At 51.5% G+C, this 13,942-nt stretch overlaps 2 protein-coding genes across 2 annotated transcripts in view; one reads left to right on the top strand and one right to left on the bottom strand.

The window, feature by feature from the left end:
* Positions 1-13,942, top strand: part of LOC140409088 (gamma-secretase subunit Aph-1b-like) — a 139,246-nt gene that overhangs the window by 100,149 nt on the left and 25,155 nt on the right. The window lies entirely within an intron of this gene.
* Positions 8,970-13,942, bottom strand: part of ca9 (carbonic anhydrase IX) — a 259,496-nt gene continuing 254,523 nt past the window's right edge. Inside the window, exon 10 of the mRNA XM_072497193.1 lies at positions 8,970-9,812. Within this exon, the coding sequence (XP_072353294.1) occupies positions 9,760-9,812 (53 nt within the window). The 3' untranslated portion in view covers positions 8,970-9,759. The remainder of the gene's footprint in view (positions 9,813-13,942) is intronic.

Genomic DNA, 13,942 nt, shown 5'->3' with positions numbered 1-13,942 from the left:
ATATTCCAAATCCCCCATCCATTCTCCCCGGGGCAAACCTATGGTTATTTCTTATAGGGGACCCCACCAAGGCTCCCGTCTTTCCCCTATGCCGTCTCCACTGTCCCCAAATTTTCAAAGTCGTCACCACCACCGGGCTTGTGGTGTATTTCTTCGGTGAGAACGGCAATGGGGCCGTCACCATAGCTTGTAGGCTAGTCCCCCTACAGGACGCCCTCTCCAATCTCTTCCACGCTGCTCCCTCCTCTTCTCCCATCCACTTACTCGCCATTGAGATATTGGCGGCCCAGTAGTACTCACTTAGGCTCGGTAGTGCCAGCCCCCCCCACCCTATCCCTACTACGCTGTAAGAATCCCTTCCTCACTCTCGGGGTCTTCCCGGCCCACACAAAACTCATGATACTCTTTTCGATCCTTTTGAAAAAAGCCTTCGTGATCACCACCGGGAGGCACTGAAACACAAAGAGGAATCTCTGGAGGACTACCATTTTAACCGCCTGCACCCTCCCTGCCAGTGACAGGGATACCATGTCCCATCTCTTGAAGTCCTCCTCCATTTGTTCCACCAATCGCGTTAAATTTAACCTATGCAATGTACCCCAATTCTTGGCTATCTGGATCCCCAAGGAACGAAAGTCCCTCGTTACCTTCCTCAGCGGAAAGTCCTCTATTTCTCTGCTCTGCTCCCCTGGATGCACCACAAACAACTCACTTTTCCCCCATGTTCAGTTTATATCCTGAGAATTCTCCAAACTCCCGAAGTGTCCGCATTATCTCTGGCATCCCCTCCGCCGGGTCCGCTACATATAACAAGTCATCCGCATACAGAGATACCCGATGTTCTTCTCCTCCTCTAAGTACTCCCCTCCACTTCTTGGAACCCCTCAGTGCTATTGCCAGGGGCTCAATCGCCAGTGCAAACAATAATGGGGACAGAGGGCATCCCTGCCTTGTCCCTCTATGGAGCCAAAAGTATGCAGATCCCCGTCCATTCGTGACCACACTCGCCACTGGGGCCCTATACAACAGCTGCACCCATCCAACATGCTCATCTCCAAAACCAAATCTCCTCAGCACCTCCCACAAATAATCCCACTCCACTCTATCAAATGCTTTCTCGGCATCCATCGCCACCACTATCTCCGCTTCCCCCTCTGGTGGGGGCATCATCATTACCCCTAGCAGCCTCCGTATATTCGTATTCAGCTGTCTCCCCTTCACAAACCCAGTTTGGTCCTCATGGACCACCCTCGGGACACAATCCTCTATCCTCATTGCCATTACCTTGGCCAGAATCTTAGCGTCTACATTTAGGAGGGAAATAGGTCTATAGGACCCGCTGCAGGTCCTTTTCCTTCTTTAGGAGAAGCGATATCGTTGCCTCAGACATAGTCGGGGGCAGCTGTCCCCTTTCCTTTGCCTCATTAAAGGTCCTCATCAGTAGCGGGGCGAGCAAGTCCACATATTTTCTGTAAAATTCAACTGGGCATCCATCTGGTCCCGGAGCCTTCCCCGCCTGCATGCTCCTAATTCCTTTCACTACTTCCTCTATTTCAATCTGTGCTCCCAGTCCCACCCTTTCCTGCTCCTCCACCTTGGGAAATTCCAGCCGGTCCAGAAAGCCCATCATTCTCTCCCTCCCATCCGGGGGTTGAGCTTCGTATAATTTTTTATAAAATGCCTTGAACACTCCATTCACTCTCTCCGCTCCCCGCTCCATCTCTCCTTCCTCATCCCTCACTCCCCCTATTCCCCTCGCTGCTCCCCTTTTCCTCAATTGGTGGGCCAGCAACCTGCTTGCCTTCTCCCCATATTCGTACTGTACACCCTGTGCCTTCCTCCACTGTGCCTCTGCAGCACCCGTTGTCAGCAAGTCAAATTCTACGTGTAGCCTTTGCCTTTCCCTGTACAGTCCCTCCTCCGGTGCCTCCGCATATTGCCTGTCCACCCTCAGAAGTTCTTGCAGCAACCGCTCCCGTTCCCTACTCTCCTGCTTTCCTTTATGTGCCCTTATTGATATCAGCTCCCCTCTAACCACTGCCTTCAGTGCCTCCCAGACCACTCCCACCTGAACCTCCCCATTATCATTGAGTTCCAAGTACTTTTCAATGCACCCCCTCACCCTTAGACACACCCCCTCATCTGCCATTAGTCCCATGTCCATTCTCCAGGGTGGGCGCCCTTCTGTTTCCTCCCCTATCTCCAAGTTCACCCAATGTGGAGCGTGATCCGAAATGGCTATAGCCGTATACTCCGTTCCCCTCACCTTCGGGATCAACGCCCTTCCCAAAACAAAAAAGTCTATCCGCGAATAGACTTTGTGGACATAGGAGAAAAACGAAAACTCCTTACTCCTAGGTCTGCTAAATCTCCACGGGTCTACTCCTCCCATCTGCTCCATAAAATCTTTAAGCACCTTGGCTGCTGCCGGCCTCCTTCCGGTCCTGGACCTCGACCTGTCCAGCCCTGGTTCCAACACCGTATTGAAATCTCCCCCCATTACCAACTTTCCCACCTCTAGGTCCGGGATGCGTCCTAGCATACGCCTCATAAAATTGGCATCATCCCAGTTCGGGGCATATAAGTTTACCAAAACCACCGTCTCCCCCTGTAGTTTGCCACTCACCATCACGTATCTGCCCCCGCTATCCGCCACTATAGTCTTTGCCTCAAACATTACCCGCTTCCCCACTAATATAGCCACCCCCCTGTTTTTCGCATCTAGCCCCGAATGGAACACCTGCCCCACCCAACCTTTGCGTAGTCTCACCTGGTCTATCAGTTTCAAGTGCGTTTCCTGTAACATAACCACGTCTGCCTTAAGTTTCTTAAGGTGTGCGAGTACCCGTGCCCTCTTTATCGGCCCGTTCAGCCCTCTCACGTTCCACGTGATCAGCCGGGTTGGGGGGCTTTTTAACCCGCCCCCCTTGTCGATTAGCCATCCCCTTTTTTCCAGCTCCTCACCCGGTTCCCACACAGCTGTGTCCCCCCCCAGGTGGTGCCACCCCGCCCATCCCACCCCATACCAGCTCCCCCCTCTCCCCAGCAGCAGCAGCCCAATAATTCCCCCCCCCCCCCCCGCTAGATCCCCCACTAGCGTAGTTACACCCCCCATGTTGCTCCCAGAAGTCAGCAAACTCTGGCCGACCTCGACTTCCCCCCGTGACCTCGGCTCGCACCGTGCGACGTCCCCTCCTCCCTGCTTCCCTATTCCCGCCATGATTATCATAGCGCGGGAACCAAGCCCGCGCTTCCCCCTTGGCCCCGCCCCCAATGGCCAACGCCCCGTCTCCTCCACCTCCTTTCCTCCCCCCACCACCTGTGGAAGAGAGAAAAGTTACCACATCGCAGGATTAATAACATAAAACTGCTCTTTCCCCCCTTTTTACCCCCCTCTTCGCCCCCCCATACTCGCCCCACCACTTTGTTTCAAACGTTCTTTTTAAAAAATTATTATTAAATAACCCGCTCATTCCAATTTTTCTCCCACGATCAAAGTCCACGCCTCATCCGCCATCTCAAAGTAGTGGTGCCTCCCTTGATATGTGACCCACAGTCTTGCCGGTTGCAGCATTCCGAATTTTATCTTCTTTTTGTGAAGCACCACCTTGGCCCGATTAAAGCTCGCCCTCCTTCTCGCCACCTCCGCACTCCAGTCTTGATATACACGGATCACCGCGTTCTCCCACTTACTGCTCCGAGTTTTCTTTGCCCATCTAAGGACCATCTCTCTATCCTTAAAACGGAGGAATCTCACCACTATGGCTCTAGGAATTTCTCCTGCTCTCTGTCCTCGCGCCATCACTCGGTATGCTCCCTCCACCTCCAGCGGACCCGCCGGGGCCTCCGCTCCCATTAGCGAGTGCAGCATCGTGCTCACACATGCCCCGACGTCCGCTCCCTCCGCACCTTCAGGAAGACCAAGAATCCTTATGTTGTTCCTCCTCGCGTTGTTCTCCAGTGCCTCCAGCCTTTCCACACATCGTTTATGGTGTGCCTCGTGCATCTCCGTCTTCACCACCAGGCCCTGTATGTCGTCCCCATTCTCGGCAGCCTTTGCCTTCACGACGCGAAGCTCCCGCTCCTGGGTCTTTTGCTCCTCCTTTAGCCCTTCGATCGCCTGTAATATCGGGGCCAACAGCTCCTTCTTCATTTCCTTTTTTGAGTTCTTCCACTCAGCGTTTCAAGAACTCGTGTTGTTCAGGGCCCCATATTAAACTGCCACCTTCCGACGCCATCTTGGTTTTTGCTTGCCTTCCTTGCCGCTGCTCTGAAGGATCCACCGCAATCCGGCCACCTTCCTCTCCTTTTTTCATCCGTAACCAGGGGGGATTCCCTTCTGGTTCGCCGCACAGTACTTTTAGCCGCTAAAATTGCCGTTGGGGCTCTTATTAAGAGCCCAAAAGTCCGTTCCACTGGGAGCTGCCGAAACGTGCGACTCAGCTGGTCATCGCCGCACCCGGAAGTCGGCAATTTTTTAAGGTCTGTACTGCTTGAAAACATGGTGGAAGTAGATCCAGTAGTAAGAAGGGAATTGAATATATTCTTGAAAAGGAAGAAATGGCAGGGCCATTGGGAAAGAGGAGTGCAGCACATGGACAAATGAGAGTTAATGAAGGAAAGCCAGCATGGATTTCTTAAGGAAAACGCATGTTTAACTAACTTGCTGGAGTTTTTTGAAGCTCTAACAGAGAGGGGCGATGATGACAATGCTGTTAATGTGATGTACCCATGTCATCAGTGCTGATGTGTATCACAATCACTGGTTGATCCCCCTCCCCCTCAGGGTGCTGTGCAGTCATTCCATGACATCCTTGACCGATGATGTGGAGATGCCGGCGTTGGACTGGGGTGAGCACAGTAAGAAGTCTTATAACACCAGGTTAAAGTCCAACAGGTTTGTTTCGATGTCACTAGCTTTCGGAGCGCTGCTCCTTCCTCAGGTGAATGAAGAGGTATGTTCCAGAAACACATATATAGACAAATTCAAAGATGCCAAACAATGCTTGGAATGCGACAGGTGATTAAATCTTTACAGATCCAGAGATGGGGTAACCCCAGGTTAAACAGGTGTGAATTACATCAAGCCAGGACAGTTGGAAGGATTTTGCAGGCCAGATGGTGGGGGATGAATGTAATGCGACATGAATCCCAGGTCCCGGTTGAGGCCGCACTCATGTGTGTGGAACTTGGCCATAAGTTTCTGCTCGGCGATTCTGCGTTGTCGCGCGTCCTGAAGGCCGCCTTGGAGAACGCTTACCCGGAGATCAGAGGCTGAATGCCCTTGACTGCTGAAGTGTTCTCCGACTGGAAGGGAACATTCCTGCCTGGTGATTGTTGCGCGATGTCCGTTCATTCGTTGTCGCAGCGTCTGCATGGTCTCGCCAACGTACCACGCTTCGGGACATCCTTTCCTGCAGCGTATGAGGTAGACAACATTGGCCGAGTCGCACGAGAACGTACCGCGTACCTGGTGGGTGGTGTTCTCACGTTTAATAGTGGTATCCATGTCAATGATCTGGCACATCTTGCAGAGATTGCCATGGCAGGGTTGTGTGGTGTCGTGGTCACTGTTCTGAAGACTGGGTAGTTTGCTGCAAACAATGGTTCGTTTGAGGTTGCGCGGTTGTTTGAAGGCAAGTAGTGGGGGTGTGGGGATGACCTTGGCAAGATGTTCATCGTCATCAATGACGTGTTGAAGGCTGTAAAGAAGATGTTGTAGTTTCTCCGCTCCGGGGAAGTACTGGACGACGAAGGGTACTCTGTCGGTTGTGTCCCATGTTTGTCTTCTGAGGAGGTCGGTGCGTTTCTTTGCTGTGGCGCGTTGGAACTGTCGATCGATGAGTCGAGCGCCATGTCCCATTCGTACTAGGGCATCTTTCAGCACCTGTAGATGTCTGTTACTCCCTTCCTTGTCTAAGCAGATCCTGTTTATACAGAGAGCTTGTCCATAGGGGATGGCATTTTTAATGTGTTTAGGGTGGAAGCATGTGAAGTGGAGCATCGTGAGGTTATCCTTGGGCTTGCGGTAAAGCGAAGTGCTGAGGTGACCGTCCTTGATGGAGACAAGTGTGTCCAAGAATGCAACCGATTCTGGAGAGTAGTCCATGGTGGGTCTGATTGTGGGATGGAGCTTATTGATGTCATTGTGCAGTTGTTTCAGTGATTCTTCGCTGTGTGTCCAAAGGAAAAAAATGTCATCGATGTATCTGGTGTATAACGTCGGTTGAAGGTCCTGTGCGGTGAGTAGGTCCTGTTCAAACTTGTGCATGAAGATGTTGGCGTATTGGGGTGCGAATTTGGTCCCCATGGCTGTTCCGTGCGTCTGGATGAAGAACTTGTTGTCGAAGGTGAAGACGTTGTGATCCAGAATGAAGCGGATGAGTTGCAGAATTGTGTCTGGAGATTGGCAGTTGTCGGTGTTGAGTACTGAGGCTGTTGCAGCAATGCCGTCGTCATGGGGGATGCTGGTGTAGAGTGCCGAGACGTCCATTGTGACGAGGAATGTTCCTGGTTCAACTGGTCCATGGGTGCTGAGTTTCTGTAGGAAGTCCGTCGTGTCGCGACAGAAGCTGGGCGTACCTTGTACGATGGGTTTCAAGATGCCCTCGATGTAGCCAGAGAGGTTCTCACACAAGGTCCCATTGCCTGAAACGATAGGGCGGCCTGCTGTGTTGGCCTTATGTATTTTTGGGAGGCACCTTCGACAACAAGTTCTTCATCCAGACGCACGGAACAGCCATGGGGACCAGATTCGCACCCCAATACGCCAACATCTTCATGCACAAGTTTGAACAGGACCTACTCACCGCACAGGACCTTCAACCGACGTTATACACCAGATACATCGATGACATTTTTTTCCTTTGGACCCACGGCGAAGAATCACTGAAACGACTACACGATGACATTAATAAGTTCCATCCAACCATCAGACTCACCATGGACTACTCTCCAAAATCAGTTGCATTCTTGGACACACTCGTCTCCATCAAGGACGGTCACCTCAGCACTTCGCTTTACCGCAAACCCACGGATCACCTCATGATGCTCCACTTCTCCAGCTTCCACCCTAAACACATTAAAGAAGCCATCCCCTATGGACAAGCGCTCCGTATACACAGGATCTGCTCAGACGAGGAGGAGCGTAACGGACATCTACAGACGTTGAAAGATGCACTCGTACGAATGGGATATGGCACTCGACTCATCGATCGACAGTTCCAACGCGCCACAGCGAAGAACCGCACCGACCTCCTCAGAAGACAAACATGGGACACAACCGACAGAATACCCTTCGTCGTCCAGTATTTCCCCGGAGCGGAGAAACTACGTCATCTTCTTCACAGCCTTCAACACGTCATTGATGACGATGAACATCTTGCCAAGGTCATCCCCACACCCCCACTACTTGCCTTCAAACAACCGCGCAACCTCAAACAAACCATTGGGTAGTTTGCTGCAAACAGTCTTCAGAACAGTGACCACGACACCACAACCCTGCCATGGCGATCTCTGCAAGACGTGCCAGATCATTGACATGGATACCACTATTACACGTGAGAACACCACCCACCAGGTACGCGGTACGTTCTCGTGCGACTCGGCCAACGTTGTCTACCTCATACTCTGCAGGAAAGGATGTCCCGAAGCGTGGTACATTGGCGAGACCATGCAGACGCTGCGACAACGAATGAACGGACATCGCGCAACAATCACCAGGCAGGAATGTTCCCTTCCAGTCGGGGAACACTTCAGCAGTCAAGGGCATTCAGCCTCTGATCTCCGGGTAAGCGTTCTCCAAGGCGGCCTTCAGGACGCGCGACAACGCAGAATCGCCGAGCAGAAACTTATAGCCAAGTTCCACACACATGAGTGCGGCCTCAACCGGGACCTGGGATTCATGTCGCATTACATTCATCCCCCACCATCTGGCCTGCGAAATCCTACCAACTGTCCTGGCTTGATGTAATTCACACCTCTTTAACCTGGGGTTACCCCATCTCTGGATCTGTAAAGATTTAATCACCTGTCGCATTCCAAGCATTGTTTGGCATCTTTGAATTTGTCTATATATGTGTTTCTGGAACATACCTCTTCATTCACCTGAGGAAGGAGCAGCGCTCCGAAAGCTAGTGACATCGAAACAAACCTGTTGGACTTTAACCTATCCTTTACCGAGGCAGTGGGAGGCAACATAACATCCTGGATTCATGTCTGTGGCTGCAGAAAACCTTGCTGTTCCCCCAACTATTCAATCCCCCGTCACTGTTGCTTTTCAGGTCTTTGTGCACCCTCGCTGGTACAGCTAAGCCACCCATAGTGCTGTGAACTTAGCCCTGATGGCAAGCCCCAAATGAACCATCCCTTTTCATTAATTTTCAGAACTCCATACTTGTTGGAGAGTGAGATGCACTCGGGAGACTCCTACACTAACTATATCTTTCTTCTTGATTGCCTGGTGATTACCTCTTCCCCGCCTCAACTCTTTAGCTGCGTGGTTCCCACATCTATTAAAATTGCTATCCACCAGGTCTGGACTGGTGCGCTGCAGTGACGCAAGCTGCTGCTCAGGTTCTGAAACCCAGAACTCGAGCTGCAAGAACTGACTACTCTTCCTGCACATATCCAGGATACAGGACAGAGTTTCCATGTGGACAGGATGTGCACACCAGGGGTCAGAGCTGCTCTCCTATTGCTCTACTTATTAGGCAGTGAACCTTGTGAAAGTGAAATGGTTGTATTTACTCGAGCAATGACTAGCAATATTTATTTATATTTATAATTATAATGTTTAACATTTTGTGTGGTAGATCAGCAAGCTGTTGATTTCCTACAAATTGAGCAATGCACAATTTTGCTCCTTTGTGCTATTGTAGAAACCATAAAATTGTAAAAAAAAAAAAAATTGGTGTTTGACAAATGATAATTTAGATTTCCATGATTACCAGTATCCAAAGATAGCCCTGTATTTTTAATCTTTGAATTTATTCAGCTATTGTATTTCTGACTTGTTTCCCATCCATGTTACAGAACATAAAAATTGCAACAATTTTTAACATAAAATGTCACAGATTTATAAAGCAAAATTTGACATCAAGCCACATAAGAAGAACTTGGCCAAAGAGCATCACAAAGGGGAAAGCAGGCCATTTCACCACATAGTCCATGTTCACCCTCAACATGAACAAATAGACCTAATCACATTACCCACCTTTTTTGCCATAATGCGTGCGGTTGGAGGGGAATGCATGAAGCAGATGGTGGTCTGAAGTTTGAACTACATCTTGATTACCCTATTGGAGAAGATCGCACACGTTTTATCATCATGATTACAAGAACCATTCGGGAAGTATGGTGACTGGTCACCAAGCAGATCATTTATGTGATATTGATACAATGAGAATAAATGTTGGAGGACCTGGAATGGATATGTCTGTGGGGACGCACTGAGCCATTGCAGTTTTCCTTGCTTGTCTCCCATTTAGTCTGTCATGACAACAGTACTTTGTACCGACTCCAATCTGAGATCAGATTCCAGCATTCATGTGAGATGTGATCATAATTAACTCACAAAGACTGTTTGAACGTGTCAGCAATCTCCGTCATAGTGTAACAATTGCATAGAAGGAGGCTATTCATCCTGTTGAGTGCATGCTGGCTCTCTGTACAATAATCCAGTCAGTTCCATTGCCTGCTCTATCCCCGTAGTCCTGCATGCGTGTTTCTTTCACTTGTCCATCCAGTTTCATTTTGAGATCATTGATTGTCCCTGCTACTTGTAAATGGTGAGTCCAGGTCATTGCCACCTTCTGTGTAAAAAATAAAATAAATTAATTAAAACTTCCTCATTCTCCCTATATCTTTTTCCTAAAATGTTAAATCTGTGAACGCAATTTAATGGCCTCATCATGCCCAATTTGGTGACGCGACGAGGCCATTGTGCTGCTTGAAACACCTGACGAGATGCTGGGCAAGATCCAGATATACATATTTAAATGAGCCATTTGGCTCCTGAGGCCCGGGAACTAACTGCCTTGCCTGGGAGACATCGCCAAAGCGCCGTTTCGTACTAGTCCATACAAACATGGAGGAGGCATAAAGGCACCTTTTTCATCATGAGCAGGGATTTGCTGGCGGGGGTGACAGACGTAGAATATTTGGTGATCGCTATTTCGGACGATGCTCCACACTGGGTTGGTCTGCAAGGAAAGTTTTCAACTCCCTCAATGGAGGCTAGAGGTCAGTTTGTTGGCGAACGAGGCGGTATGTGAGAGGGTGAGGAAATGTATGCAAAACTACCTGCAGGTCAATGAAACGGGAAGTCTCAGCTGCGATGCTCTGGGAAGCACTGAAGGCAGTGGTGAGAGGGGAGCGGAACTCGATTCAAGCACATAGGGACAGGACGGACAGGGCAGAAATGGACCGACTGGTAAAGGAGATCTTACAGGTAGACATAAGATATGTGGAGACCCCAAGGGCAGAGCTATTAAGGGAACGACTAAGACTACAGGCTGAGTTTGGGGTGTTGTCCACAAGTAAGGCTGTGGAGCAGCTTAGGAAGGCGAGGGGGTGCAATCTATGAGCATGGGGAGAAAACCAGTAGAATGCTGGCACAGCAACTGAGGAGGGAGGCGGCCAGGGAAATAGGGAAGGTAGTCGATGGGGGGGGGGAAACTTGGTAGGAGATCTGGCAGGGCTGAACAAAGTGTTCAGGGACTTCTATACTAAGCTTTACACCTCGGAACCCCCCGCGGGGCTGGAGGGGATGAGGCGCTTTCTGGATGGACTGACCTTCCCAAAAGTGGGTAGAGGGTTGGTGGACGGGTTGCAGGCCCCGATTAGGACCGAAGAAATATTGGGGGGCTTGAGTGCCATGCAATCGGGTAAAGCCCCAGAGCCAAATGGGTATCCGGTGTAGTTTTATAAAAGGTTCTCTGAGATAGTGGGGCCGGTGCTGGTTAGGGTTTTTAACGAGGCAAGAGACAGCGAGGTTTTACCCTCGACGATGTCACAGGCCACCATCTCCCTGATATTGAAACGGGACAAAGACCCGGAGGCATGTGGGTCCTATAGGCCGATCTCTGCTCAATGTAGATGCTAAAATACTGGCCAAGCTCTTGGCGGCTAGGATTGAGGACTGTGTGCCGGATGTTATTATGGAAGATCAAACCGGGTTCGTCAAGGGCAGGCAGTTGGTGGCCAACCTAAGAAGGCTGCTGAATGTGATCACGATGCCCCCAGAGAGTAGGGAGGCAGAGGTAGTTGTGGCAATGGATGCCGAGAAGGCTTTCGACAGGGTTGAGTGGGACTATTTATGGGAGGTGCTGGGACGATTTGGGTTTGGGGAGGGTTTTATTGACTAGGTTAGACTCTGTACCAGGCTCCGGAGGCTAGTGTTAGGACGACGTCTGACTGTTTTAGACTGTACCGAGGGACGAGGAAGGGGGGCCCCCTCTCCCCACTGCTGTTTGTGCTAACAATAGCGCCGCTGGCAATTGCCCGGAGAGCTTCTAGGGGTTGGAAGGGGCTGGTGCGGGGGGGAGGGGGGTGGAACACAGTTTTGTTGTCAACTGACGGCCTGCTCTTGTACATCACTGATCCAGTGGCTGGGATGGATGAAATCATGGGTATCCTGAGGGTATTCGGCCAGTTCTCGGGGTATAGACTGAACATGGCAAAAGGTAAGTTGTTTGTAGTCCAGGTGAGGGGCCAGGAGGGTCGGCTGAGGGGGCTGCCATTTAGGTTAGTAGGGGACAGTTTTAGATTCTTCGGGTTACAGGTGGCACGGGATTGGGGTTGGTTGCACAAGTTGAACTTATCTCGGTTGGTGGAGCAAATGAGGGTCGAGTTCCGGAGGAGGGATGTGCTCCCACTGACACTAGCGGGGAGAGTGCAGACGGTTAAAATGACGATCCTCCCGAGATTCCTGTTCGTATTCCAGTGTCTCCCCATTTTCATTCCACTGTCTTTTTTCAAGAAAGTCAATAAAATGATTATGGGATTTGTGTGGGTGAGAAAGTCCCCGTGAGTGTGGAGATTGATACTCGAGAGGAACCGAGGGGAAGGGAGACTGGCGCTGCCAAACATTAGTAATTACTACTGGGCGGCCAACATAGCTATGATAAGGAAGTGGATGGTGGGTGCGGGTTCGATTTGGGGGCGGATGGAGGCCAGGGTAGTGTCCAGTGGAAGGGTGGGGAAGGGGAGGGTCTCAGATATATACAAAGAACTTACGGGGGCAGAGGAGTCGCAGAGCGAGGAGCTGAAGCTTAAGTGGGAAGAGGAGCTCGGAGGTGAGATAGAAGAGAGCTTATGGGCGGAGGCGTTGAGCAGGGTAAACGCGACCGAAACATGCGCTAGGCTCAGCCTGATTAAATTTAAGGTCGTCCACCGGGTCCACGTGACAGTGGTCCGGATGAGTAAATTCTTTGGATCAGAGGACAGGTGCGCCAGATGTTCGGGAGGACCAGCGAACCATGTCCACATGTTCTGGGCATGTCCAAAACTCGGGGGGGGGGGGGGGGGGGGGTTCTGGCAGGGATTCGCGGACGTTATGCCCCGGGTACTGAAAACAAGGGTGGTGATGAGTCCAGAGGTGGCAATTTTGGGGGTTTCAGAGGACCTGGGAGTCCAGGAGGAGAGGGAGGCTGACGTTTTGGCCATTGCTTCCCTGGTAGCCCGGCGACGAATTCTGCTGGCATGGAGGGACTCAAAGTCCCCGATGTCGGAGGCCTGGCTATCTCATATGGCGAGTTTTCTCGGTCTGGAGAAAATTAAGTTTGCTCTGAGAGGGTCACTGTCAGGGTTCGCCCGGAGGTGGCGACCATTTATCGACTTCTTCGCGGAAAATTAATCGTCAGGAAGGGGGGGGGGGTTTAGGGCAATGTAGATTAGGGGGGTAGTTAGGCGGGTACTTGTAGGGGGGGAGAGCTGGTTTTTGCACTGTGTTGATTGTTCTTTGCACATTGTTTTGTATTGTTTTTTACTATGCCAAAATACCTCTAAAATTGTTTATCAAAAAAAAGATAAGGTGGTATTTAAAATTGGCACCCCAATCTGCAAATACTCTTCTTGCACTGGCGAGCAGACACCCGGGGCGGGATTCTCCACTCCCGCGCCGAAGTGGCAACGCCGTCGAGGTTCACGACGGCGCGAAACTACCCCGATCCCGACCGATTCAGCCCCCTAACAATGGGCTCGGATCGGGGCCGCGTCATCTACACGCGCCAGGCCTTGTGGCGCCGCATAGATGACGCGTCCGGCGCCGCATAACTGGCGTCACCCGCGCATGCGTTGTTGCCGTCCTCTGAGTCCGCCCCGCAAGAAGCTGGCGGACGGATCTTGCGGGGCCGCGGAAGGAAGGAGGTCCTCCTTCAGAGAGGACGCCCCGACGATCGGTGGGCACCGATCGCGGGCCATGCCACATTTGAGGTCCCCCCCCCGCAGGCCGCGCCCCCCCCCCCCCCCAGCGTTCCCACGCTGTTCCCGACGGCAGCGACCAGGTGTAGACGCCGTCGGGGGAACCCGCCGTTTTGGCCTGGCCGCTCGGCCCATCCGGGCCTGAGAATAGCGGGGGTGCCGCAGAATCGCCATTTTGGGTGTCTCCGGCGATTCTCCGGCGTGCTGCCCACCGAACTCGACGGGGCTGTTCCCGCCGCTTGGGAGAATCGCGGGAGGGCGTCGGACCGGCGTCCCGGGAAATTTGGCAGCCCAGGCGATTCTCCCAACCGGCGCGGGAGTGGAGAATCTCTTCCCCCAGTGTCTGATTGCTACTGAGTGAAAAAAGAATATGTACTGATGTTTTAGTGCTAAGTACAGCAGCCGTGATCAGTGTCTTTTGAAACAGGTGTACAATGTATTGTAATCGCATGCTGACTGGAAGACTGTTGCCATTATTACTATCCAGTGTTCAAAGGGGCTTTCAGGGTGTCACAGCAGT

Source organism: Scyliorhinus torazame, chromosome 3, assembly GCF_047496885.1.
Source record: "Scyliorhinus torazame isolate Kashiwa2021f chromosome 3, sScyTor2.1, whole genome shotgun sequence".
Taxonomy (NCBI): domain Eukaryota; kingdom Metazoa; phylum Chordata; class Chondrichthyes; order Carcharhiniformes; family Scyliorhinidae; genus Scyliorhinus; species Scyliorhinus torazame.
Note: the sequence above shows the minus strand (reverse complement) of the source record. Positions and strands in the feature narration are given on the sequence as shown.